The sequence below is a fragment of the Salmo trutta genome, unplaced genomic scaffold (assembly GCF_901001165.1).
Source record: "Salmo trutta unplaced genomic scaffold, fSalTru1.1, whole genome shotgun sequence".
Lineage (NCBI taxonomy): Eukaryota > Metazoa > Chordata > Actinopteri > Salmoniformes > Salmonidae > Salmo > Salmo trutta.
In genome coordinates, this window is record NW_021823043.1 from 1,901,990 (window position 1) to 1,929,806 (window position 27,817).

Below are 27,817 nucleotides of genomic sequence, written 5' to 3' on the forward strand. Positions count from 1 at the left end.
CTGCTAAAGGTCCACTCCACAGGTACTGCTCTATAAGGACTGCTAAAGGTCCACTCCACAGGTACTGCTCTGTAAGGACTGTTAAAGGTCCACTCCACAGGTACTGCTCTGTAAGGACTGTTAAAGGTCCACTCCACAGGTACTGCTCTGTAAGGACTGCTAAAGGTCCACTCGAAAGGTACTGACGCACCTTTCACATTGATTGGCAGTAGGTCTTCATAGATGAGTGGCTGTAACCTGTAAAGTAAAATGAAGAAATGCTGCCCCCTGTCGGCATCATGAAAGTAATACAACAAATAAACCTCTCCAGATTTAGTGACGCTCACATGATACTGACAATCGTGGAGCGTTGATGTGTCTTCTATTTAATGAGTTTACAGCATGATCCTCGTATACATAGCAAGGGAAAACAAATACTATAATAAAATAAACAGCAGCACATCAATATTCTTCAACCCGGATTTCTTGTTGCCATTCTGTTAAAACATTCTGCCATCGTCAGTGCAAGAATCGGGACAAGCCTAAATACCAGGGCATTGTCGAAGCGATATGGCTTTAGCTTACGCATCTAGAAGACACAATTCATTATGAATACCAAGCTAATTAACGCTGTGGTATAGGACAGTGTAAGAAAGAATAGCATTCAAAGCTAGCGATCTCTGCAGAGTGGGTTATAGCGATATCCATGTGAGCCGAGTGTGTGTACGAATCTGAAGAGATTAAGAAACAGAAAAGGAACACAAACTAAATATCTATTTTCCCAGCAGCACCATTACAGAAAAATGAAAAGGATTCTCCAACATACCAATCAAACAGAAACACACATTACTTCTAATCTAGTGTCGTCTTGAAATGGCAAACGTGTGGAAACTAAATATCCAAACAGCTGGGTGAGTCAAGGAAGGGGCTGTGTAGTTGGTGTCTGAGCTACATACAATCTTACTCTGATCATTCCTTTACAGTTTACTCATTACAAACGTCATACAGTATAGTGTTGATTACAGTCAGTCATTGTCTTATACATTTCAGTCTAGAATATGTTGGGAAGATTGTACAATATGATTCATCATAAGGCATATTGAAAATCTATTCCTCTTTTGTACCCGTTCAATTCCTTCAGTACCTGTTCAATAAATAAATCAGAAAGGATTTCTTGGATGTCTTACAGTACAGTAACCTTGGGAGATTCTACAGCTAGGCAGGTCATTTCTGAATGGTGGCACGGTGCTCTGTTTTGTTGTGAGAAGACAGACAGTAAGAGGTTGAGGAAAGATTGGAAGTCCATAAGGAGATATAGGAAGTTGATGTGAGAGTTGATTCTGTCAAACCTCCCACAGTCCACCCAGACATGTCCTGGGTCTCTATATCCCCAATATCACGATGCACAGGGCCAGCAGTAGCATGGTGGCCAGACTGAGAGTGGGTCTCAGGAAAGACGCCTTACCTGGAGGACGGGAGGGGACACAGTAAGAGGCATACTGGGTAAGACACTGTCTGGACATCAAACACACTCAAAAGTATTTTCCTCCTCAGATCTTTTCTTCTGATGCTCTCCCCCCTTCCCTCTGACGTTTTGAGAAGAAGGTGAGGAGAGAGGAATCTAATAAATGATGAATCGAGGAAAATACATTTGAGACTCAGCCACAAATCGACACGGTCCTTCAATTCCCCAACCAGACACTAACCAGTAGACCCATCTATCCCTTACTTACCCTGAAGCCTGATCTTCCTGATGGGGCCGTCTCCACCCTCATAGCGACCTCTGACCTCCAGCTCGTAGTCCCCTACCTGGGGCATGGGGAAGTCAATGAAGTGCCAGCCCGTCATGTAGATCGGCCCTGTGATGTAGCCAGTCTTCCTGAACATCACCTGTACAGCAGAGCAGAGCAGAGCAGAGCAGAGCAAAAGAGAGGAAAAGAGAGGTTTTCTTGTCTTCTGAGGACACTTATTTCCACAGGCTCAAACTGGATCACACCAGTTGCTGCAAGATTCAAATGAAACAAAGTAAAATGCCTTTAAATACCTTATAATATAGTGGGAAGGACTCATTGCCAAACCAGTCGTAGGGGATGTGGTGCCACCACACGTACAGCCACTTGCCAGAGTAGCTGATGTAACGCCACATTTGGGGAGCCACACTTGGAGCTGCAAAGAATAGAATAGAATATTAATCTCAATGGGATCACCTACAATAGACATGTACTGTATATGGAATGTCAGTGTGGTTTTGGCATCTGGTCTTACGTGCTCTCTTGGTGAACATCTCGCAGTGTTCGCTTGGAGGGCCGACACCGGCTCCGTTGTAGGCTCTGACCTCGATGAGGTAGTGGGAGTCTGGCAGCATGTTCTCCAGCCTGGTCTGGTTCATGGAGGCGGGCACAAAGATACGATTGGCTCCCGGCTCAGTATCGTCATACTTCCTCCAGTACTTCACCTGGTCAGAAAGCCGGGATTGGTCAGAGCAGGTGTCAATCAATTTGAACCAAAACTGGTGATCCAATCAAAATGTTCACCAGTTCCTCACACAGAGACCTATACTTCTTTCACGTCAGGCTGGCAAGGAAGCTCAGTTGAACACAAGGTATTTTATTTGTTATAGTCTCATGAGAAGGGCCATCCCACTGGGCAAAACAACTGATTGTATATCATCAAGGGATTTCGTATTTTTCTCACCCAACTTTAAACATAAATCCAATGACATGATACTTTTGTTGTTGTTGATTTCACATTGAATTCACGTTAGTTGACAACTCAACCAAATGTAAAACAAAACTAGATATTGAACTGACGTCTGTGCCCAGTGAGATGTGTTTTTCCTGATCACTTAACCAGACCATCATTCGTAATCTGACCAGGAAAATGTGTCCTTCCCCATAAATCATGGACATCGCTAGACATCCAGGAGATTTACAGAGCTACAGACCTGGTATCCATCTATGTACTGCTGAAGGAGATTTACAGAGCTACAGACCTGGTATCCATCTATGTACTGCTGAAGGCCGGTACCAGTGTCCATGACTGGTATCCACCAGACCAGAGCTTCATGGGACGAGACAGGCCTGGAGTATACATCTGTAGGAGACTCAGAGGGGACTAGTAAAAGAGAGAGAGAGAGAGAGAGAGAGAGAGAGAGAGAGAGAGAGAGAGAGAGAGAGAGAGAGAGAGAGAGAGAGAGAGAGAGAGAGAGAGAAGAGAGAGAGAGAGAGAGAGAGAGAGAGAGAGAGAGAGAGAGAGAGAAAGAGAGAGAGAGAGAGAGAGAGAGAGAGAGAGAGAGGATTGGGGTAGATAAGATTGAGAGAAACTTGTAAAGGCTGCCTATCATGTAGAAGAGGTTAAAGAACATGTTTACCATGGTTAGGGTTGAGGCTAGGGTTAGGTTTAAGTGCTCCAAAGATAAGTGATAAGTTAAAGTGCTTGATATAATAAACTTAAATATAAAAAAGTCAAAACCAGATTAAATAAATACATTCTTTTTTATTGAACTTCCTCCTCGTATCGGTGGTCCCTCCTGCTCTCTAAATTAGGCCCTCACTAACTCCCACTGTCAATGCTTTATCCTACTCTTTACCATTCATACCAAGTGGAGCTTAAGTTTTGCTATCCACCTGGATTCAGTTGCTCTTCTCTGGCCTATGGTCCAGGAGGCTTTCATCTCCAGACCGGTGATGTTTAGGGTTGAGGCTAGGGTTAGGTTTAGGGTTAGGTTTGAGGCTAGGGTTAGGGTTGAGGCTAGGGTTAGATTTAGGGTTAGGTTTGAGGCTAGGGTTAGGGTTGAGGCTAGGGTTAGGGTTAGGTTTAGGGTTAGGTTTAGGGTTAGGTTTGAGGCTAGGGTTAGGGTTGAGTCTAGGGTTAGGTTTAGGGTTGAGGGTTAGGTTTAGGGTTGAGGCTAGGATTAGGTTTAGGGTTAGGTTTGAGGCTAGGGTTAGGGTTGAGACTAGGGTTAGATTTAGGGTTAGGTTTGAGGCTAGGGTTAGGGTTGAGGATAGGGTTAGGGTTGAGGCTAGGGTTAGGGTTAGGGTTGAGGGTTAGGTTTGAGTCTAGGGTTAGGGTTGAGGCTAGGGTTAGGGTTGAGGCTAGGGTTAGGGTTGAGGCTAGGGTTAGGGTTAGGTTTAGGGTTGAGGGTTAGGTTTGAGGCTAGGGTTAGGGTTGAGTCTAGGGTTAGGTTTATGGTTAGGTTTAGGGTTAGGTTTAGGGTTGAGGCTAGGATTAGGTTTAGGTTTGAGTCTAGGGTTAGGGTTGAGACTAGGGTTAGATTTAGGGTTAGGTTTGAGGCTAGGGTTAGGGTTGAGGATAGGGTTAGGGTTGAGGCTAGGGTTAGGGTTAGGTTTAGGGTTAGGTTGAGTCTAGGGTTAGGGTTGAGGCTAGGGTTAGGTGTAGGGTTGAGGCTAGGGTTAGGTATAGGGTTGAGGGTTAGGTATAGGGTTGAGGGTTAGGTTTAGGGTTAGGTTTGAGGCTAGGGTTAGGGTTGAGGCTAGGGTTAGGGTTAAGGCTAGGGTTAGGGTTGAGGCTAGGGTTAGGTTTAGGGTTGAGGGTTAGGTTTAGGGTTGAGGCTAGGGTTAGGGTTGAGGGTTAGGTTTAGGGTTGAGGGTTAGGTTTAGGGTTGAGACTAGGGTTTGGTTTAGGGTTGAGGGTTAGGTTTAGGGTTGAGGCTAGGGTTAGGGTTGAGGGTTAGGTTTAGGGTTGAGGGTTAGGTTTAGGGTTGAGACTAGGGTTTGGTTTAGGGTTGAGGGTTAGGTTTAGGGTTGAGACTAGGGTTTGGTTTAGGGTTGAGGGTTAGGTTTAGGGTTGAGGCTAGGGTTAGGGTTTAAGAGAGTTTCTGTTTATGCTGGTATGAAACCTTGGGTTGCAAGGGCCTATCGCAACTTTCTGCCCTGTTTCTATGTTGTACGTCAGTCCGATCTGGAGAGGGTGAGAGAACATGAAAGGCCGAGAGCTCAGAGGGGTCACCCACGACGGTTCAACAACAGGAAGAATGGTTGCTGAGAGTGAACAAGTTGAATTTAAAAATAATAAAACTGGATCAATAAATTAATAGATAAATAATGAAATAAGTAAATAATATAGTACACAATTAAAAATCACACCAGGGGATGAAGGGATTAAGGAATTCAGTGCTGCATAAATACGTGCTGTGTTAAAGTGCTTCATATAAGAACGTTAAATATGATCCTCACCATCTCATGGAGTTAGGGGTTAATATGACCCTCACCATCTCGTGAGGGGTTAGGGGTTAATATGACCCTCACCATCTCGTGGGGTTAGGGGTTAGTATGACCCTCACCATCTCATGGGGTTAGGGGTTAGTATGACCCTCACCATCTCGTGGGGTTAGGGGTTAGTATGACCCTCACCATCTCGTGGGGTTAGGGGTTAGTATGACCCTCACCATCTCATGGGGTTAGGGGTTAATATGACCCTCACCATCTCATGGGATTAGGGGTTAGTATGACCCTCACCATCTCGTGGGGTTAGGGGTTAATATGACCCTCACCATCTCGTGGGGTTAGGAGTTAGTATGATCCTCACCATCTCATGGGGTTAGGGGTTAATATGACCCTCACCATCTCGTGGGGTTAGGGGTTAATATGACCCTCACCATCTCATGGGGTTAGGGGTTAATATGACCCTCACCATCTCGTGGGGTTAGGGGTTAATATGACCCTCACCATCTCATGGGGTAAGGGGTTAGTATGAACCTCACCATCTCGTGGGGTTAGGGGTTAATATGACCCTCACCATCTCGTGGGGTTAGGGGTTAGGGGTTAGTATGACCCTCACCCTCTCGTGGGGTTAGGGGTTAGGGGTTAGTACGACCCTCACCATCTCGTGGGGTTAGGGGTTAGGGGTTAGTACGACCCTCACCATCTCGTAGGGTTAGGGGTTAGTATGACCCTCACCATCTCGTAGGGTTAGGGGTTAGTATGACCCTCACCATCTCGTGGGGTTAGGGGTTAGTACGACCCTCACCATCTCGTGGGGTTAGGGGTTAGGGGTTAGTACGACCCTCACCATCTCGTGGGGTTAGGGGTTAGGGGTTAGTACGACCCTCACCATCTCGTGGGGTTAGGGATTAGGGGTTAGTACGACCCTCACCATCTCGTGGGGTTAGGGGTTAGGGGTTAGTACGACCCTCACCATCTCGTGGGGTTAGGGGTTAGGGGTTAGTACGACCCTCACCATCTCGTGGGGTTAGGGGTTAGGGGTTAGTATGACCCTCACCATCTCGTGGGGTTAGGGGTTAGTACGACCCTCACCATCTCGTAGGGTTAGGGGTTAGTACGACCCTCACCATCTCGTGGGGTTAGGGGTTAGTACGACCCTCACCATCTCGTGGGGTTAGGGGTTAGGGGTTAGTACGACCCTCACCATCTCGTGGGGTTAGGGGTTAGTATGACCCTCACCATCTCGTGGGGTTAGGGGTTAGTACGACCCTCACCATCTCGTGGGGTTAGGGGTTAGTACGACCCTCACCATCTCGTGGGGTTAGGGGTTAGGGGTTAGTACGACCCTCACCATCTCGTGGGGTTAGGGGTTAGGGGTTAGTATGACCCTCACCATCTCGTGGGGTTAGGGGTTAGTACGACCCTCACCATCTCGTGGGGTTAGGGGTTAGGGGTTAGTACGACCCTCACCATCTCGTGGGGTTAGGGATTAGGGGTTAGTACGACCCTCACCATCTCGTGGGGTTAGGGGTTAGGGGTTAGTACGACCCTCACCATCTCGTGGGGTTAGGGGTTAGTACGACCCTCACCATCTCGTAGGGTTAGGGGTTAGGGGTTAATATGACCCTCACCATCTTGTGGGGTTAGGGGTTAGTACGACCCTCACCATCTCGTGGGGTTAGGGGTTAGTACGACCCTCACCATCTCGTGGGGTTAGGGGTTAGGGGTTAGTACGACCCTCACCATCTCGTGGGGTTAGGGGTTAGTACGACCCTCACCATCTCGTGGGGTTAGGGGTTAGGGGTTAGTATGACCCTCACCATCTCGTGGGGTTAGGGGTTAGTACGACCCTCACCATCTCGTGGGGTTAGGGGTTAGGGGTTAGTACGACCCTCACCATCTCGTGGGGTTAGGGGTTAGTACGACCCTCACCATCTCGTGGGGTTAGGGGTTAGGGGTTAGTACGACCCTCACCATCTCGTGGGGTTAGGGATTAGGGGTTAGTACGACCCTCACCATCTCGTGGGGTTAGGGATTAGGGGTTAGTACGACCCTCACTATCTCGTGGGGTTAGGGGTTAGTACGACCCTCACCATCTCGTGGGGTTAGGGGTTAGTACGACCCTCACCATCTCATGGGGTTAGGGGTTAGTACGACCCTCACCATCTCGTTGGGTTAGGGGTTAGGGGTTAGTACGACCCTCACCATCTCGTGGGTAGTAGACAGTGGTCGACAGGCTGTAGGGTCCATCTCCTTTGGAGTTAAACGTCTTCACCTTCACCTGGAACTCCCTGACCTGGAAGTCGTTCGACTTGACCCTGAAAGAGGCGTCTCGATGGACGTAGCGTCGTGTCTCTGGGTCTGATATGGTCTCATACCACCAGTCAACATCATCATGAGGCTTGAAGGCCACAACGTAGCCAAACTTCTTACCGTAGAAGTACTGCGGCTGTACGGGCTATGGATGGAAGATGACAGAGGAAGATCACATCCTTGTTATTTACCTAATCATCAAGACCCACAACATACCAAACTGACCAACATTTTGATTAAAAGCTGCTCAAAGAAAAAACACATTACAAACTTTAGGTAGATACCATAGATTTTGTATGAAACATTATGGCAAAATACAGGTGAGTGTATTTAGACAAAAAGGACATTGCACATCAGAACAGAAACTAAAACAAGAGTTGTACTAAAACAAATAAAAAAATATTGATTATTTGGATCAGGTGGGTTACTAACTGGAGCAAAAGCCTGCGGACCGTGTAGTTCTGCACAACCAGGACTGAAGAACACTGGATCAGAACATGGCTAGAAGGTTTGAAATATGTCAGAGAGAACAGAGAAACTCAGACACCTACTGTCCATGTGATGACCAACTCTCCATCTTTACCCCCGTAGCCTCCAACGTTGGTCGGGGCCACCACAGGCACTGAGAGACACAGTGGAGTGGGTTTCCAACAGGTGTTATTAGACACTCATACACAAACGCACACATTTCTTTGTAACAACAACATGTTAGTGCCCCAGGCTGGTCCCTACCTGCGTCCCAGGTTTTGATCTTCATTGAAGGGATGCTGGCCTCCCCGTCTCCAAACCCATTAGTAGCATAGACCCTGAACTCATACTCCATCCAGGGGTACAGGTCCACAACATCAGCCATCACTGACCTGCCACCCAGGGGCGTAGGGGCTGAGAGAGAGATAGAGAGAGAGAGAAAGAGAGAGAGAGAAAGACAGAGAGCGAGAGGGGGAAGAAAAGGAGGGATAGAGAGAAAGGGAGGCACAGGAAAGATAAAGAGAGAGAGAGAGAGAGAGAGAGAGCGAGAAGTATGTTCAGCATTAAAGGCTACTGTTTTCATGTTGTTGCTGTCAGCGGTAGAGTAATTCCGCCCTCCGGTGGTATACTCCTGTACTTACAGGTAGATGCGTCCTTCCAGTCCACTTCAGTCAGTGCGTAGAAGTCCCTGGTCTGGATGGTGTACCCAAGGATGGGGCTGCCATGGTCGGCCCCTTGGTTCCACACCAACTTCACCGAGGTGTCCCTGATCTCCTCAACCCTCACCCCACCGGGAGGAGCAGGAAGACCTTTGACCTTGAGGTCCGCTGACGCGGTGACGTTGTCCACGACAGTCTGGGCTGTACAGGTGTAGCGTCCCTCGTGTCTTAACTGGACATTCATTATCTTCAGCTCTCCACTGTCCTCACGATCCTGGATGGACAGAGAGACAGGGTTAAACACTTCACACATTGGCACGTCACCTGAGAAACAGGTGAGAGAATTGGAATTTCAGTGTACTTCCTGAATATATTGAATTGATATGGGATTGACCCCCAACCCTGCTGGTGTGTGCTATCTCTCCTACCATGATGCGTTCATAGTGCTTCCACTCTAGGTAGAAGTTGATGACCCTGAAATCCAGAGACCAGATGAAGGTGATGTCCAGACTGGGGTCAAAGGAGGCCTGGCACTGCAGATGCACCTCCTCTCCTACCATCACCTGAGTGTCCTCTGGGGCTACTGTGATCTGTGTCGCCTCTGTGTCACACACACATACACACAAACACACACACACACACACAGAGGAGAAGACTGTTGATTCACACTATGCAACATTATGCTGGCTGTACACAGACCCAGCTTTAAAGGACAGTACTCATGTCAATACAGAATCAGAATGGGATCAAAAAACATATGGTTGACTGTCCCCAACGTACCCAATAACTACACATGAACATTCAAGGTAGATCAATATTAGGGCACATTTTAGACAGCCGTGTAAAGCTGTATGGAGAGTTATACCTGTGATGGTGAGAGTCCCCGTGCTGTTGGCCTTCCCTCTGTCATTCTCAGCTAAGCAGGTGTACACCCCCTCATCATTCCTGGTGGCGTTCAGGATCTCCAGACTCCCATCAAACATTATGGAGATACTATGGAGGGAAGGAAACACGTCATTCACAACCATACAGTATTGGATTTCTTTCAAAGGTTTGACAAGATTCTCCTACAGTTGCCGGGATGAATAACAAACTCAGATGTCAACCAACCAATCAATCAACCAACCAACCAACAAATCAATCAATCACCAACCAACCAACCAACCAACCAACAAATCAATCAATCAATCAACCAATTAATCAACCAACCAACCAACAAATCAATCAATCAATCAATCACTCACCAACCAACCAACCAACAAATCAATCAATCAACCAACCAATCACTCAATCAATCAATCAACCAATCAAACAACCAACCAACCAACCAACCAACAAATCAATCAATCAATCAACCAACCAATCAATAAATCACTCAATCAATCAACCAACCAACCAACCAACCAACAAATCAATCAATCAATCAACCAACCAATCAATAAATCAATCAATCAATCAACCAACCAACCAACCATTTGTATTTGTAGTGCTTTTACGTAAAAAAAAAAAAAATCCCACAAAGATGTCCTTATTTACCGTGAGTTGTTGAAGAGCACTTCTTTTCCCTTGGTCCAGGTGAACCTGGGTCTGGGGGCAGCTCTGGGTTTACACTCTATGACCACACGGCCGTTGTTAGCTCCTAGAAGATACTTCTTCACTGGGTTCAACTCAAACGTCGGGGCACAAGCTGGGATGGGGTAGGGAAGTGGTTGGGTGTAATTATCTATCAATGAAGACTGTGTGTATAACTGACAACTTTGTAGTTGCTATAGTTGATGACTATGTCGTTTTTTATATTCCCAGAATCAAAACGAGAAACACGGTAGTGGTGTGCTCGTTAATGATACATATTGGTTTTCAAAGACGAACCAATCAGGTGCAGTTCAGGGCACAGACTAACCAATCACATGTAGTTTGTGTTACGGACTAACCAATCACACGTAATTTGTGTTACGGACTAACCAATCACACGTAGTTTGTGTTACGGACTAACCAATCACACGTAGTTTGTGTTACGGACTAACCAATCACACGTAGTTTGTGTTACGGACTAACCAATCACAGGTAGTTTGTGTTACGGACTAACCAATCACAGGTAGTTTGTGTTATACACTCACCAATGACACGTAGCTCAGCGCTGGCGTAGATGATACCCCAGTAGTTCTCAGCGATACACTGGTACATCCCAGAGTCTTCAAACGTCAGACTGGAGAACTTCAGCTCACCTTTACCATACTGGGAAAGAATTAGTACTAGATAAGATGGTGCCAATCTTTCCTATTGAATTAGTACTAGATAAGATGGTGCCCATCTTTCCTATTGAATTAGTACTAGATAAGATGGTGCCCATCTTTCCTATTGAATTAGTACTAGATAAGATGGTGCCAATCTTTCCTATTGAATTAGTACTAGATAAGATGGTGCCCATCTTTCCTATTGAATTAGTACTAGATAAGATGGTGCCCATCTTTCCTATTGAATTAGTACTAGATAAGATGGTGCCCATCTTTCCTATTGAATTAGTACTAGATAAGATGGTGCCCATCTTTCCTATTGAATTAGTACTAGATAAGATGGTGCCCATCTTTCCTATTGAATTAGTACTAGATAAGATGGTGCCAATCTTTCCTATTGAATTAGTACTAGATAAGATGGTGCCAATCTTTCCTATTGAATTGAGATCAAGTCCATCTTATTTCACTATCCTTATACAGTGGATCTACACAACAGATGTAAATTAATTGTGGTAGGTGTTAATTAAAACACCTACCACAAAAGCATGCCAGCAGAGACCCATAGACATCCAGTCATTGCGCTAACGCTAGTTAGCATTGGCTCGCAAAACTACCTCTAACTTCCTTCATACTGGACACAGAGACATACAAATGGTATCCACAAGTTCATCTGACTGTGGGGAAGTAGATACATGTATCCCTTTAAGAATGTTGTGATCATCTGTCCAACATGAAGTATCCCTTTAACTTCTCTACTGTAGGGGGCAGTATTTTGACGTCCGGATGAAAGGTGTGCCCCAATTAAACTGCCTGCTACTCAGGCTCAGAAGGTAGGATATGCATATTATTAGTAGATTTGGATGGAAAACACTCTGAAGTTTCTAAAACTGTTTGAATGATGTCTGTGAGTATAACAGAACACATATGGCAGGCAAAAGCCTGAGAAAAATCCAACCAGGAAGTTGGAAATCTGAGGGTTGTAGTGACTTAGGGTTCATTTTGCACTTCCTAATGTCAACAGTCTTTAGAACGTTGTTTCAGGCTTCTACAGTGAACAGAGAGAGAACAAGAGTCAGATGACTGAGAGAATGACATGAGTTCAGTGGCGCGCATTGACTTGAGAGGTAGCTGTGTTCCATTACATTTTTGAAGACACTGGAATCGTCCGGTTGGAATATTATTGAAGATTTATGTTAAAAAGGCCCTAATGATTGATGCTATACATCGTTTGACATGTTTCTACGAATGTAAATATTACTTTTTTTTACTTTTCGTCGTGAAATTTTCGTCGCACTTCCTACATTTGAGGTAGCTTACTGAACGCGCTAACAAAAATTGAACAAAACAACATTTATTGTAGACCTGGGATACCTGGGAGTGCATTCTGATGAAGATCATCAAAGGTAAGTGAATATTTATAATGCTATTTATGATTTTAGATGACTCCAAAATGGCGGGTATCTGTATTGCCTGATGTGGTTTTCTGAGCGCTGTACTCAGATTATTGCAAAGTGTGCTTTCCCTGTGAAGCTTTCATGAAATCTGTCACAGCGGTTGCATTAAGGAGATATTTATCTATAATTCTTTGAATAACAGTTTAATATTTTATCAACGTTTATGATGAGTATTTCTATAAATTGATGTGCTCATTCACCGGAAGTTTTTGGAGGAAAAACATTTCTGAACATTACGGGCCAATGTAAAATGGGGTTTTTGGATATAAATATGAACTTTATCGAGCAAAACATAAATGTATTGTGTAACATGAAGTCCTATGAGTGCCATCTGATGAAGATCATCAAAGGTTAGTGCTTAATTTTAGCTGTATTTCTGTTTTTTGTGACACCTCTCCTTGCTTGGAAAATGGCTGTGTGGTTTTTCTTGTCAAGGTGATGTGCTAACATAATCTAATGCTATGCTTTCGCCGTAAAGCCTTTTTGAAATCGGACAATGTGGTTGGATTAAGGAGGAGTGTATCTTTAAAATGGGATATAATAGTTGTATGTTTGAGAAATTTGAATTATGAGATTTTTGTTGTTTTGAATTTGGCGCCCTGCTATTTCACTGGCTGTTGAATAGTGTGTCCCGCAGGTGGGACGGTCACGTCCCACATACCCCAGAGAGGTTAAAGAATGACAGCCAGCAGGGAGAGGACAGGCATCTTTACCGAGTATCCATCCTTGAGCCATCGGATGTATGGGACAGGCTTCCCGTTAGCTACACAGGACATGGTGTGTTCTGACCCTATGTCCTTCTGGGTGTTGTTGATGGTCACAGCCCACTCAGGAGCAGCTGTCAATCAAAACATCATTTAAATGTTGAAACACATACATACTACAATGAAAGCATGTATATGTTGTGGTTTACAGTAAATCATATCTTAGTGTTAGTGGTACTAACATTGTAATGTAAAGTGCTATAAGCCAGTGCTATGTACTGTATATCAGATCTGTTATTGTAGAGATGGAGTTTGGTATCTTACCCTCTACATAGAGCCATGCCTGATGCCAGTCCTGCCATTTCTGGTTGATGGCCTCACACTCGTACCCTGCTGAGTCTTCATACTGGACGTTGTAGAGGTGGAGCAGCGCTCCAGACATGCTGACCTGAGCGCTAGCAGGCAGGTCGGTAGCACCTATCTTCCTCCAGACGATATGAGGGGCCGGACTGGATGCAATGACAACAAGAGAAGAAGGAACTATCTAAGCACGGTTATGTCCCAAATGGCAGGCCTTGTGTCTTATGAAGGCTTAATGAATCCTCCATAAGCCCTTTATAAGGCATACATAACTGTTTCACAAAATATGTATAAGCAAATGGATGCCATCTTCTCTAGTAACAGTTTGACAAGTGAACAAAAGTCCCCAAAGTCTTGGTGTTTGTTTCATCAGTAGCTAAATATCTGTCATTTCCATATTCTGACTCACTTTCCCAGAGCGAAGCACTCCAGTGTGACGTTGTAGTTGAGCATAGCTGTGGTGTCAGGGAACTTCACTACGAGGTCGGCCTTGTACCTCTTCTCTGGGGCTGTGGGGATGAAAGGGTCATAGGTCAACACTATGGAGTTGCCCAAAAGACATTGATCTATGGTCAGTTTTTGTGTTTTTTTCCAGCCTAATGTCTAGGGATAGATTTCGCAGTGTAACATGATCCCAGATCTGTGGTTAGGATGCACTTCTACCTAGACACTGATCTAAGGTCAGTTTTGTGTCTTTCCATCTAAAGAAACATCTTAGATTTTGGGGAGGGTTTACACTGATCCTAGATCTGAGCCTAGGCGTAACATCTACCCGGAGCTGAAGACAAAGCAAAGACAATGGTCAAAAGTAGTGCATTATATAGGTAACACAGCTATAAACAAGTGTACTATATACTGTAGGTAACACAGCTATAAACTAGTGTACAATATAGGTAACACAGCTATAAACTAGTACACTGTATAGGTAACACAGCTATAAACTAGCGTACTATATACTGTAGGTAACACAGCTATAAACTAGTGTACTATATACTGTAGCTAACACAGCTATAAACTAGTACACTGTATAGGTAACACAGCTATAAACGAGTGTACTATATACTGTAGGTAACACAGCTATAAACTAGTGTACAATATAGGTAACACAGCTATAAACGAGTGTACTATATACTGTAGGTAACACAGCTATAAACGAGTGTACTATATACTGTAGGTAACACAGCTGTAAACTAGTGAACTATATAGGTAACACAGCTATAAACTAGTGTACTATATACTGTAGGTAACACAGCTGTAAACGAGTGTACTATATAGGTAACACAGCTATAAACTAGCATATATACTGTAGGCAACACAGCTATAAACTAGTGTACTATATACTGTAGGTAACACAGCTATAAACTAGTACTATATACTGTAGGTAACACAGCTATAAACTAGTGTACTATATAGGTAACAGCTATAAACTAGCATATATACTGTAGGCAACACAGCTATAAACTAGTGTACTATATACTGTAGGTAACACAGCTATAAACTAGTACTATATACTGTAGGTAACACAGCTATAAACTAGTGTACTATATAGGTAACACAGCTATAAACTAGTGTACTATATACTGTAGGTAACACAGCTATAAACTAGTACTATATACTGTAGGTAACACAGCTATAAACTAGTGTACTATATAGGTAACACAGCTATAAAGCACTATATAGGTAACACAGCTATAAACTAGTGTACTTAATACTGTAGGTAACACAGCTATAAACTAGTACTATATACTGTAGGTAACACAGCTATAAACTAGTGCACTATATAGGTAACACAGCTATAAAGCACTATATAGGTAACACAGCTATAAACTAGTGCACTATATAGGTAACACAGCTATAAACTAGTGCACTATATAGGTAACACAGCTATAAAGCACTATATAGGTAACACAGCTATAAACTAGTGCACTATATAGGTAACACAGCTATAAACTAGTGCACTATATAGGTAACACAGCTATAAACTAGTGCACTATATAGGTAACACAGCTATAAAGCACTATATAGGTAACACAGCTATAAACTAGTGCACTATATAGGTAACACAGCTATAAAGCACTATATAGGTAACACAGCTATAAACTAGTGCACTATATAGGTAACACAGCTATAAACTAGTGCACTATATAGGTAACACAGCTATAAACTAGTACACTGTATAGGTAACACAGCTATAAAGCACTATATAGGTAACACAGCTATAAAGCACTATATAGGTAACACAGCTATAAACTAGTGTACTATATAGGTAACACAGCTATAAACTAGTGCACTATATAGGTAACACAGCTATAAACTAGTGCACTATATAGGTAACACAGCTATAAAGCACTATATAGGTAACACAGCTATAAACTAGTGCACTATATAGGTAACACAGCTATAAACTAGTGTACTATATAGGTAACACAGCTATAAACTAGTGTACTATATAGGTAACACAGCTATAAACTAGTGTACTATATAGGTAACACAGCTATAAACTAGTGCACTATATAGGTATCACAGCTATAAACTAGTGCACTATATAGGTAACACAGCTATAGAGCACTATATAGGTAACACAGCTATAAACTAGTGCACTATATAGGTAACACAGCTATAAAGCACTATATAGGTAACACAGCTATAAACTAGTGCACTATATAGGTATCACAGCTATAAACTAGTGCACTATATAGGTAACACAGCTATAAAGCACTATATAGGTAACACAGCTATAAACTAGTGCACTATATAGGTAACACAGCTATAAACTAGTGTACTATATAGGTAACACAGCTATAAACTAGTGCACTATATAGGTAACACAGCTATAAACTAGTGTACTATATACTGTAGGTAACACAGCTATAAACTAGCGTACTATATACTGTAGCTAACACAGCTATAAACTAGTACACTGTATAGGTAACACAGCTATAAAGCACTATATAGGTAACACAGCTATAAAGCACTATATAGGTAACACAGCTATAAACTAGTGTACTATATAGGTAACACAGCTATAAACTAGTGCACTATATAGGTAACACAGCTATAAACTAGTGTACTATATAGGTATCACAGCTATAAACTAGTGCACTATATAGGTAACACAGCTATAAAGCACTATATAGGTAACACAGCTATAAACTAGTGTACTATATAGGTAACACAGCTATAAACTAGTGCACTATATAGGTAACACAGCTATAAAGCACTATATAGGTAACACAGCTATAAAGCACTATATAGGTAACACAGCTATAAACTAGTGTACTATATAGGTAACACAGCTATAAACTAGTGCACTATATAGGTAACACAGCTATAAACTAGTGCACTATATAGGTATCACAGCTATAAACTAGTGCACTATATAGGTAACACAGCTATAAACTAGTGTACTATATAGGTAACACAGCTATAAACTAGTGCACTATATAGGTAACACAGCTATAAACTAGTGCACTATATAGGTAACACAGCTATAAACTAGTGTACTATATAGGTAACACAGCTATAAACTAGTGCACTATATAGGTAACACAGCTATAAACTTGTGTACTATATAGGTAACACAGCTATAAAGCACTATATAGGTAACACAGCTATAAAGCACTATATAGGTAACACAGCTATAAAGCACTATATAGGTAACACAGCTATAAAGCACTATATAGGTAACACAGCTATAAAGCACTATATAGGTAACACAGCTATAAACTAGTGCACTATATAGGTAACACAGCTATAAACTAGTGCACTATATAGGTAACACAGCTATAAACTAGTGCACTATATAGGTAACACAGCTATAAACTAGTGCACTATATAGGTAACACAGCTATAAACTAGTGCACTATATAGGTAACACAGCTATAAACTAGTGCACTATATAGGTAACACAGCTATAAAGCACTATATAGGTAACACAGCTATAAACTAGTGCACTATATAGGTAACACAGCTATAAACTAGTGCACTATATAGGTAACACAGCTATAAACTAGTGCACTATATAGGTAACACAGCTATAAACTAGTGCACTATATAGGTAACACAGCTATAAACTAGTGCACTATATAGGTATCACAGCTATAGGCTACTCACTCTCTTCTGTAGATATAAGAGGGATAAACTTGGAGTAGACTCCCTTGCCAATCTGTGGGTTGAACACATAGCAGGAGTAGTTTCCTGCGTCTGACGCCTCCACCTTAGAGATGTACAGATTCCCGGTGCTCTGAGAGACGAAGCGACGCTTATCCGGGTGGAGGAAGACCGGAAACTCGTTGTATATCCAACGGAACGTCACCTCAGCTGGGATACATGGGAAGAACAAAAAATACAAATAGTAAGAATGTGTTGGTCGGTTTCACCGGAATCCCCTCTGAGTCTCTATGGGGGTTTAGTTTGTGTACTGTGTCATTCTGAGTTACTGTGAACAACGGTGTTCTGAACAGCTCTTTCTTCAAACACGTCATTCACAACCATACAGTATTGGATTTCTTTCAATGGTCTGACAAGATTTTCCTACAGTTGCAGGGATGAATATCAAACTCAGATGTCAATCAATCAACCAATCAATTTGTTTATTTTTGTGTACTGTGTAACTCTGAGGTACTGTGAACAACGGTGTTCTGAACAGCTCTTTCTTCATGAAGTTCTATGATTCAGCACTGAATAGATTACAAGTCAGAATGTTTACCTTTAAATTTGAGTCCTTTAACAGATGCTATTATCCAGAGCCACTTGAAGATAGTGCATTGATCTTAAAGGTCCAATGTAGCCATTTTTATCTCACTATCAAATCATTTCTGGATAACAATTAAGTACCTTACTGTGATTGTTTTCAATTAAAATATTTTTTTGCAAAAAGCAATTTCTCAAGCAATACTTTTTCTAGGACTGTCTGGGAGTGGTCTGAGTGGGGAGGTGAAAACTGAAAATTTGCTGTTATTGGCAGAACATTTCACAGTATTATTCCAACCTCATAGTGTGGAAACATATAAAACACAGGAAAATCATGTTTTTGAATGCACTGGGCCTTTAAGATAGCTAGGTGGGTCAACCACATATCACAGTCATAGTAAGTACATTTTTCTTCAATAAAGTAGCAATCAGCAGAGTCAGAGCTAGTAGGAAAAGACAAGTGTGACTGTTAGTTTGAGTGATCATCTGTATTCCAGTAAGTCTGAGGCACTAACTTGGCCATCATGTGTATTCTAGTAAGTCTGAGGCACTAACTTGGCCATCATGTGTATTCCAGTAAGTCTGAGGCACTAACTTGGCCATCATGTGTATTCTAGTAAGTCTGAGGTACTAACTTGGCCATCATGTGTATTCTAGTAAGTCTGAGGCACTAACTTGGCCATCATGTGTATTCTAGTAAGTCTGAGGCACTAACTTGGCCATCATGTGTATTCTAGTAAGTCTGAGGTACTAACTTGGCCATCATGTGTATTCTAGTCAGTCTGAGGCACTAACTTGGCCATCATGTGTATTCTAGTAAGTCTGAGGCACTAACTTGGCCATCATGTGTATTCTAGTAAGTCTGAGGCACTAACTTGGCCATCATGTGTATTCTAGTAAGTCTGAGGTACTAACTTGGCCATCATGTGTATTCAGTAAGTCTGAGGTACTAACTTGGCCATCATGTGTATTCTAGTAAGTCTGAGGCACTAACTTGGCCATCATGTGTATTCTAGTAAGTCTGAGCTACTAACTTGGCCATCATGTGTATTCTAGTAAGTCTGAGGCACTAACTTGGCCATCATGTGTATTCTAGTAAGTCTGAGGCACTAACTTGGCCATCATGTGTATTCTAGTAAGTCTGAGGTACTAACTTGGCCATCATGTGTATTCTATTAAGTCTGAGGCACTAACTTGGCCATCATGTGTATTCTAGTAAGTCTGAGGCACTAACTTGGCCATCATGTGTATTCAGTAAGTCTGAGGCACTAACTTGGCCATCATGTGTATTCAGTAAGTCTGAGGCACTAACTTGGCCATCATGTGTATTCAGTAAGTCTGAGGCACTAACTTGGCCATCATGTGTATTCTAGTAAGTCTGAGGCACTAACTTGGCCATCATGTGTATTCTAGTAAGTCTGAGGTACTAACTTGGCCATCATGTGTATTCTAGTAAGTCTGAGGCACTAACTTGGCCATCATGTGTATTCTAGTAAGTCTGAGGCACTAACTTGGCCATCATGTGTATTCTAGTAAGTCTGAGGTACAAACTTGGCCATCATGTGTATTCTAGTAAGTCTGAGGCACTAACTTGGCCATCATGTGTATTCAGTAAGTCTGAGGTACTAACTTGGCCATCATGTGTATTCTAGTAAGTCTGAGGCACTAACTTGGCCATCATGTGTATTCTAGTAAGTCTGAGGCACTAACCTGGCCATCATGTGTATTCTAGTAAGTCTGAGGCACTAACCTGGCCATCGCTTGGGAGGAACACAGAGCAGCACGGCCCCCTGGCCCTCCTTCACGGTCACAGGGTCCCTCTCTTCATCTGGGAACTCCTCCAGGTCTGGAGACAGAAAGATAACGCAATGGTCAGTTTAACTCTAGCATATAGTTTTGATTCCAGGTGTCCACAGACAACACAGCTGTATACCACAGACAGAAACAATGACTTAGGGACTACACACACGACATAATACTTCCTGTGTTTGTTAGTCAATTCAGTTTCAGAAACCATGGGGATGTGAATAAGCACATCTACTGTGAGAGAGAAATAGAACCTGATGACCAGAGTCAAACAGTTTCACTCACATCCAGTACTAGTCTCTCTCAACATGAAATTTGGTCATGGCTCGCGACAATACTCACATCCAAACTTGACCTTGGCCTCCTTGCTGATGACGGTGCCGTACATGTTCTTGGCAACACAGACGTAGATCCCTGCATGTTTCTTCTCTTCAGGGTTGTTTATGATGAGGTTCCCTCCCACCAGACTGTAGTGTTCATTAGGCAGCTCCATCAGCTTGATCTCCCAGTTATCACGCCTCCATCTGGGGGGGAAAATGGATCTCCCTTTTTACCCAGAAATGGCTGTTTTTTGTATAAATTGGAATGAGTCATTCCTCTCCATGTCCTCTGAAAGTTGTACGACTCCAGAACCAATCAAAACCATTCAAAACACCTTGTGAATGTCTGTGACTACATGGCAGTAGATCTTTAAAATGTTGTTTAAATTCCTGTTAACTTTGGTTTTCCAATGATATGTGACGTAATGTGTGTTACCTTAATGTATTGTACGGGTTGATTTGGGTGTGTGTGCGTGCATGCGTGTGTGTGTGTGTGTGTGGGGGGATACCTGTATGTGGGTGCAGGGTTGGCCCGTGCTCTACAGTTCATGGAGATATGTCTGTCAGGTGACTCCTTTGTGTAGACGATATCCAGAGGCTCCTCTTCAAATATTGGACCGTAGCCAGTAGCATCATCTGACAGGACACAACATCACAGTGACGTTACAACAACGTTACAGCAACATTATGTCAATATAACTTAATGACTGAATGGTCGATAAACACACATGAAGCCAGACCCATTTTACTGCGATTCAGCGTTTAGGAGTTAATGCTGTACGTCAGTGCATTACAAGCTTTTACAGAGGAAATGGTAATGAGAATCAAAACCAGACTCCGCTTACCTCCAAAGATCCTGGGCTCACCAAACAAGACTGCCACTGCAAAATGACAGGAGAAAAAAAGGGCACTTTGTTTAGTTTCTCATGGCTAGAACATGGCTTAAACTGTATCAGAACATTCCAAACACACATGAGGTGGAACAGTGCAACATGGATTAAACTGTATCACAATGTTCCAGTCACACATGAGGAGGAACAGAGCAACATGGATTAAACTGTATCACAATGTTCCAGTCACACATGAGGTGGAACAGAGCAACTTGGACTTAGTAAAAACAGTAGTCCATCTCATATGATGTGTAATGTAGTTCATTCTAAGACATGTATAGAAGACAGAAGCAGTCTGTTGAGAGCTACTCACCAGTGTGTGACAGTGAGGAGGAGAGAACGAGCAGGACCAGGGCTGTGACAGCCATGACTGTCTACTGACTGACACACAGACCGACAGAGGTCTGTAACGGACAGGACATGAGCTAGAGAAGAGAGAGAGAAATGACATCAGCTAGAGAGGAGAGAGAGGAAATCACATCAGCTAGAGAGGAGAGAGGAAATGACATCAGTTAGAGAGGAGAGAGAGGAAATGACATCAGCTAGAGAGGAGAGAGGAAATGACATCAGCTAGAGAGGAGAGAGAGAAATTACATCAGCTAGAGAAGAGAGAGAGAAATGACATCAGCTAGAGAGGAGAGAGAGGAAATGACATCAGCTAGAGAGGAGAGAGAGGAAATGACATCAGCTAGAGAGGAGAGAGAGGAAATGACATCAGCTAGAGAAGAGAGAGAGAAATGACATCAGCTAGAGAAGAGAGAGAGAAATGACATCAGCTAGAGAGGAGAGAGAGAAAATGACATCAGCTAGAGAGGAGAGAGAGAAATTACATCAGCTAGAGAGGAGAGAGAGGAAATGACATCAGCTAGAGAGGAGAGAGAGGAAATGACATCAGCTAGAGAGGAGAGAGAGGAAATGACATCAGCTAGAGAGGAGAGAGAGAAAATGACATCAGCTAGAGAGGAGAGAGAGAAATTACATCAGCTAGAGAGGAGAGAGAGGAAATGACATCAGCTAGAGAGGAGAGAGAGGAAATGACATCAGCTAGAGAGGAGAGAGAGAAATTACATCAGCTAGAGAGGAGAGAGAGGAAATGACATCAGCTAGAGAGGAGAGAGAGAAATTACATCAGCTAGAGAGGAGAGAGAGGAAATGACATCAGCTAGAGAGGAGAGAGAGGAAATTACATCAGCTAGAGAGGAGAGAGAGAAATTACATCAGCTAGAGAGGAGAGAGAGGAAATGACATCAGCTAGAGAGGAGAGAGAGGAAATGACATCAGCTAGAGAGGAGAGAGAGGAAATCACATCAGCTAGAGAGGAGAGAGAGGAAATGACATCAGCTAGAGAGGAGAGAGAGAAATTACATCAGCTAGAGAGGAGAGAGAGGAAATGACATCAGCTAGAGAGGAGAGAGAGGAAATGACATCAGCTAGAGAGGAGAGAGAGAAATTACATTAGCTAGAGAGGAGAGAGAGAAATTACATCAGCTAGAGAGGAGAGAGAGGAAATGACATCAGCTAGAGAGGAGAGAGAGGAAATGACATCAGCTAGAGAGGAGAGAGAGGAAATGACATCAGCTAGAGAGGAGAGAGAGGAAATGACATCAGCTAGAGAGGAGAGAGAGAAATGACATCAGCTAGAGAGGAGAGAGAGAATTGACATCAGTTAGAGAGGAGAGAGAGAAATTACAGCTAGAGAGGAGAGAGAGAAATTATATCAGCTAGAGAGGAGAGAGAGAAATTACATCAGTTAGAGAAGAGAGAGAGAATTGACATCAGTTAGAGAGGAGAGAGAGGAAATGACATCAGTTAGAGAGGAGAGAGAGAAATTACATCAGCTAGAGAGGAGAGAGAGAAATGACATCAGTTAGAGAGGAGAGAGAGGAAATGACATCAGCTAGAGAGGAGAGAGGAAATGACATCAGTTAGAGAGGAGAGAGAGAAATTACAGCTAGAGAGGAGAGAGAGAAATTATATCAGCTAGAGAGGAGTGAGAGAAATCACATCAGCTAGAGAGGAGAGAGAGAAATGACAGCTAGAGAGGAGAGAGAGAAATGACATCAGCTAGAGAGGAGAGAGAGGAAATGACATCAGTTAGAGAGGAGAGAGAGAAATTACATCAGTTAGAGAGGAGAGAGAGGAAATGACATCAGCTAGAGAGGAGAGAGGAAATGACATCAGTTAGAGAGGAGAGAGGAAATGACATCAGCTAGAGAGGAGAGAGGAAATGACATCAGCTAGAGAGGAGAGAGAGGAAATGACATCAGCTAGAGAGGAGAGAGAGAAATGACATCAGTTAGAGAGGAGAGAGGAAATGACATCAGTTAGAGAGGAGAGAGGAAATGACATCAGCTAGAGAGGAGAGAGAGAAATGACAGCTAGAGAGGAGAGAGAGAAATGACATCAGTTAGAGAGGAGAGAGAGGAAATGACATCAGCTAGAGAGGAGAGAGGAAATCACATCAGCTAGAGAGGAGAGAGAGGAAATGACATCAGCTAGAGAGGAGAGAGAGAAATGACATCAGCTAGAGAGGAGAGAGAGGAAATGACATCAGCTAGAGAGGAGAGAGAGAAATGACATCAGTTAGAGAGGAGAGAGAGAAATTACATCAGTTAGAGAGGAGAGAGAGGAAATGACATCAGTTAGAGAGGAGAGAGAGGAAATGACATCAGCTAGAGAGGAGAGAGGAAATGACATCAGTTAGAGAGGAGAGAGAGACATTATATCAGTTAGAGAGGAGAGAGAGGAAATGACATCAGTTAGAGAGGAGAGAGAGGAAATGACATCAGCTAGAGAGGAGAGAGAGGAAATGACATCAGCTAGAGAGGAGAGAGAGGAAATGACATCAGCTAGAGAGGAGAGAGAGAAATGACATCAGCTAGAGAGGAGAGAGAGGAAATGACATCAGCTAGAGAGGAGAGAGAGGAAATGACATCAGTTAGAGAGGAGAGAGAGGAAATGACATCAGCTAGAGAGGAGAGAGAGGAAATGACATCAGCTGGAGAGGAGAGAGAGAAATTACATCAGTTAGAGGAGAGAGGAAATGACATCAGTTAGAGAGGAGAGAGAGAAATTACATCAGTTAGAGAGGAGAGAGAGGAAATGACATCAGCTAGAGAGGAGAGAGAGGAAATGACATCAGCTAGAGAGGAGAGAGATAAATCACATCAGCTAGAGAGGAGAGAGAGGAAATGACATCAGCTGGAGAGGAGAGAGGAAATGACATCAGTTAGAGGAGAGAGGAAATGACATCAGTTAGAGAGGAGAGAGAGAAATTACATCAGTTAGAGAGGAGAGAGAGGAAATGACATCAGTTAGAGAGGAGAGAGAGGAAATGACATCAGCTAGAGAGGAGAGAGGAAATGACATCAGTTAGAGAGGAGAGAGAGACATTATATCAGTTAGAGAGGAGAGAGAGGAAATGACATCAGTTAGAGAGGAGAGAGAGGAAATGACATCAGCTAGAGAGGAGAGAGAGGAAATGACATCAGCTAGAGAGGAGAGAGAGGAAATGACATCAGCTAGAGAGGAGAGAGAGAAATGACATCAGCTAGAGAGGAGAGAGAGGAAATGACATCAGCTAGAGAGGAGAGAGAGGAAATGACATCAGTTAGAGAGGAGAGAGAGGAAATGACATCAGCTAGAGAGGAGAGAGAGGAAATGACATCAGCTGGAGAGGAGAGAGAGAAATTACATCAGTTAGAGGAGAGAGGAAATGACATCAGTTAGAGAGGAGAGAGAGAAATTACATCAGTTAGAGAGGAGAGAGAGGAAATGACATCAGCTAGAGAGGAGAGAGAGGAAATGACATCAGCTAGAGAGGAGAGAGAGAAATCACATCAGCTAGAGAGGAGAGAGAGGAAATGACATCAGCTGGAGAGGAGAGAGAGAAATTACATCAGTTAGAGGAGAGAGGAAATGACATCAGCTAGAGAGGAGAGAGAGAAATGACATCAGTTAGAGAGGAGAGAGAGGAAATGACATCAGCTAGAGAGGAGAGAGAGGAAATGACATCAGCTAGAGAGGAGAGAGAGAAATTACATCAGCTAGAGAGGAGAGAGAGAAATGACATCAGTTAGAGAGGAGAGAGAGGAAATGACATCAGCTAGAGAGGAGAGAGAGGAAATGACATCAGCTAGAGAGGAGAGAGAGAAATTACATCAGTTAGAGAGGAGAGAGAGGAAATGACATCAGCTAGAGAGGAGAGAGAGGAAATGACATCAGCTAGAGAGGAGAGAGAGAAATGACATCAGCTAGAGAGGAGAGAGAGGAAATGACATCAGTTAGAGAGGAGAGATAGAAATGACATCAGCTAGAGAGGAGAGAGGAAATGACATCAGTTAGAGAGGAGAGAGAGGAAATGACATCAGTTAGAGAGGAAATACAATTATTGTTTATCTTCTTTGCTGAATGAAATAACCCTGAACCTGAGTTGTATCTAATACAATTAAATAGCCACTCAGATAACAAGATGGCTTGATCTTGTGCTCATCATTGCTGATTGTGTTTCCTCATATCCAAAACAACCACAATGTCACACACACAGATCTATGGATTCTATTCATACACTCCCGTCCACTATCTCTATCAGTTTGACAGTACCCTCAGTGTAGCAGCAGCCACAGATCTGAATTCATCTATTCATTTGGTTTGTTTTATTGTTGAATATTCTGGTATATACACAATTCAGCTTTTAGCTGTATAAATAAAACTGGATTCTATTAGATAGACCCCCCAATGTGCAATCTCCATATCAATTCACTTTGGATGTTTAAATGATTTATAACACTCATGAGTCAACAATATTCTCCAGATATACTGTAGTCATGCAGGCTTTTCTCTGTGAAGGGCTTTTTCCGTTAATATATGCATTCACACACACACACACACACACACACACACACACACACACACACACACACACACACACACACACACACACACACACACACACACACACACACACTGCAGCGCTCAGACGGGTCCTGTCTGGCGTCACACATGCTCACACATCAGTTCTGCAGCAGCATATGAGAGTCATCCTGCAGCAAGACACACCTTCTGAATACAGAGAGGAGAGGGAGGGAAAGAGAGAGTGAGAGAGTGAGGATAGAGCGATAGGGAGAGCGAAAGAGGCACAGAGCAAGAGAGAGGGTGAGAGAGTGAGTATGGGAGAGACAGAGAGATAAATAGAAAGAGAGAGAGAGAGAAAGAGAGAGAGAGAGAGAGAGAGAGGGGAGAGAGAGAGAGAGAGAGAGAGAGAGGGTGCGATGGTGAGACAGAGAGAGCGAGAGAGAGAGAGAGAGGGAGAGAGAGAGAGAGAGAGAGCTGCTCTGAGTCTGCAGTACTCTCAGCTCTCTCAGAGGACAACACAACACCAGTCTCAATCGGCTGCAGCCAGTCACGCTATAGCTCTGCCCCTCACCTCACCATTATGAAAAAGTGCAGTCATGCTGCATGCATAATACACTCCTGATTGAACACAGGATGTAGTGCATACCGTAGTCGTGTTTAGTGTCCTTAACACACCTCTGATACCCTATATCTGTAGAGAATCCTAGAGATACCCCCGCCTTTCCACGGTACTGGCCCCAGCATCCCTGTCTGTCCCAGCTACTATACTGAACCCTGTCTGTTCAGCTACTATACTGAACCCTGTCTGTCCAGCTACTATACTGAACCCTGTCTGTCCCAGCTACTATACTGAACCCTGTCTGTTCAGCTACTATACTGAACCCTGTCTGTCCCAGCTACTATACTGAACCCTGTCTGTTCAGCTACTAAACTGAACCCTGTCTGTCCAGCTACTATACTGAACCCTGTCTGTCCAGCTACTATACTGAACCCTGTCTGTTCAGCTACTCTACTGAACCTTGTCTGTCCCCAGCTACTATACTGAACCCTGTCTGTCCAGCTACTATACTGAACCCTGTCTGTCCAGCTACTATACTGAACCCTGTCTGTCCAGCTACTATACTGAACCCTGTCTGTCCAGCTACTCTACTGAACCTTGTCTGTCCCCAGCTACTATACTGAACCCTGTCTGTCCAGCTACTCTACTGAACCCTGTTTGTTCAGCTACTCTACTGAACCCTGTCAGTCCGAGCTACTATACTGAACCCTGTCTGTCCAGCTACTCTACTGAACCCTGTCTGTCCAGCTACTCTACTGAACCTTGTCTGTCCAGCTACTCTACTGAACCTTGTCTGGCCCAGCTACTATACTGAACCCTGTCTGTCCAGCTACTCTACTGAACCCTGTTTGTTCAGCTACTCTACTGAACCCTGTCTGTCCAGCTACTATACTGAACCCTGTCTGTTCAGCTACTCTACTGAACCCTGTCTATTCAGCTAATCTACTGAACCCTGTCTGTTCAGCTACTCTACTGAACCCTGTCTGTTCAGCTACTATACTGCACCCTGTCTGTCCAGCTACTATACTGAACCCTGTCTGTCCAGCTACTATACTGAACCCTGTCTGTTCAGCTACTATACTGAACCCTGTCTGTCCCAGCTACTATACTGAACCCTGTCTGTCCAGCTACTATACTGAACCCTGTCTGTCCAGCTACTATACTGAACCCTGTCTGTTCGGCTACTATACTGAACCCTGTCTGTCCAGCTACTCTACTGAACCTTGTCTGTCCCCAGCTACTATACTGAATCCTGTCTGTCCAGCTACTATACTGAACCCTGTCTGTCCCAGCTACTATACTGAACCCTGTCTGTCCAGCTACTATACTGAACCCTGTCTGT

At 43.4% G+C, this 27,817-nt stretch overlaps 1 protein-coding gene across 2 annotated transcripts in view; it reads right to left on the reverse strand.

The window, feature by feature from the left end:
- Positions 1-311: 311 nt before the first annotated feature.
- The window catches only part of LOC115188393 (contactin-1-like), a 33,151-nt gene continuing 5,645 nt past the window's right edge, over positions 312-27,817 (reverse strand). The window contains exons 2-23 of one of the 2 annotated variants that reach the window (XM_029747200.1): positions 21,376-21,487; positions 21,018-21,053; positions 20,682-20,808; positions 20,195-20,376; positions 19,797-19,892; positions 17,468-17,674; positions 13,764-13,863; positions 13,319-13,503; positions 13,004-13,128; positions 10,720-10,837; positions 10,139-10,289; positions 9,468-9,595; positions 9,031-9,203; positions 8,585-8,876; positions 8,208-8,357; positions 8,027-8,097; positions 7,368-7,620; positions 2,972-3,093; positions 2,245-2,434; positions 2,024-2,145; positions 1,713-1,869; positions 312-1,444 (exon numbers count right to left, since the gene is read on the reverse strand). In XM_029747200.1, coding sequence (XP_029603060.1) covers positions 1,362-1,444; positions 1,713-1,869; positions 2,024-2,145; positions 2,245-2,434; positions 2,972-3,093; positions 7,368-7,620; positions 8,027-8,097; positions 8,208-8,357; positions 8,585-8,876; positions 9,031-9,203; positions 9,468-9,595; positions 10,139-10,289; positions 10,720-10,837; positions 13,004-13,128; positions 13,319-13,503; positions 13,764-13,863; positions 17,468-17,674; positions 19,797-19,892; positions 20,195-20,376; positions 20,682-20,808; positions 21,018-21,053; positions 21,376-21,430 — 3,123 coding nt within the window. In that variant the 5' untranslated portion in view covers positions 21,431-21,487 and the 3' untranslated portion in view covers positions 312-1,361. Of the gene's footprint in view, positions 1,445-1,712; positions 1,870-2,023; positions 2,146-2,244; positions 2,435-2,971; positions 3,094-7,367; positions 7,621-8,026; positions 8,098-8,207; positions 8,358-8,584; positions 8,877-9,030; positions 9,204-9,467; positions 9,596-10,138; positions 10,290-10,719; positions 10,838-13,003; positions 13,129-13,318; positions 13,504-13,763; positions 13,864-17,467; positions 17,675-19,796; positions 19,893-20,194; positions 20,377-20,681; positions 20,809-21,017; positions 21,054-21,375; positions 21,517-27,817 lie in introns of both variants that reach the window. The other variant, XM_029747201.1, reaches the window with a different exon arrangement.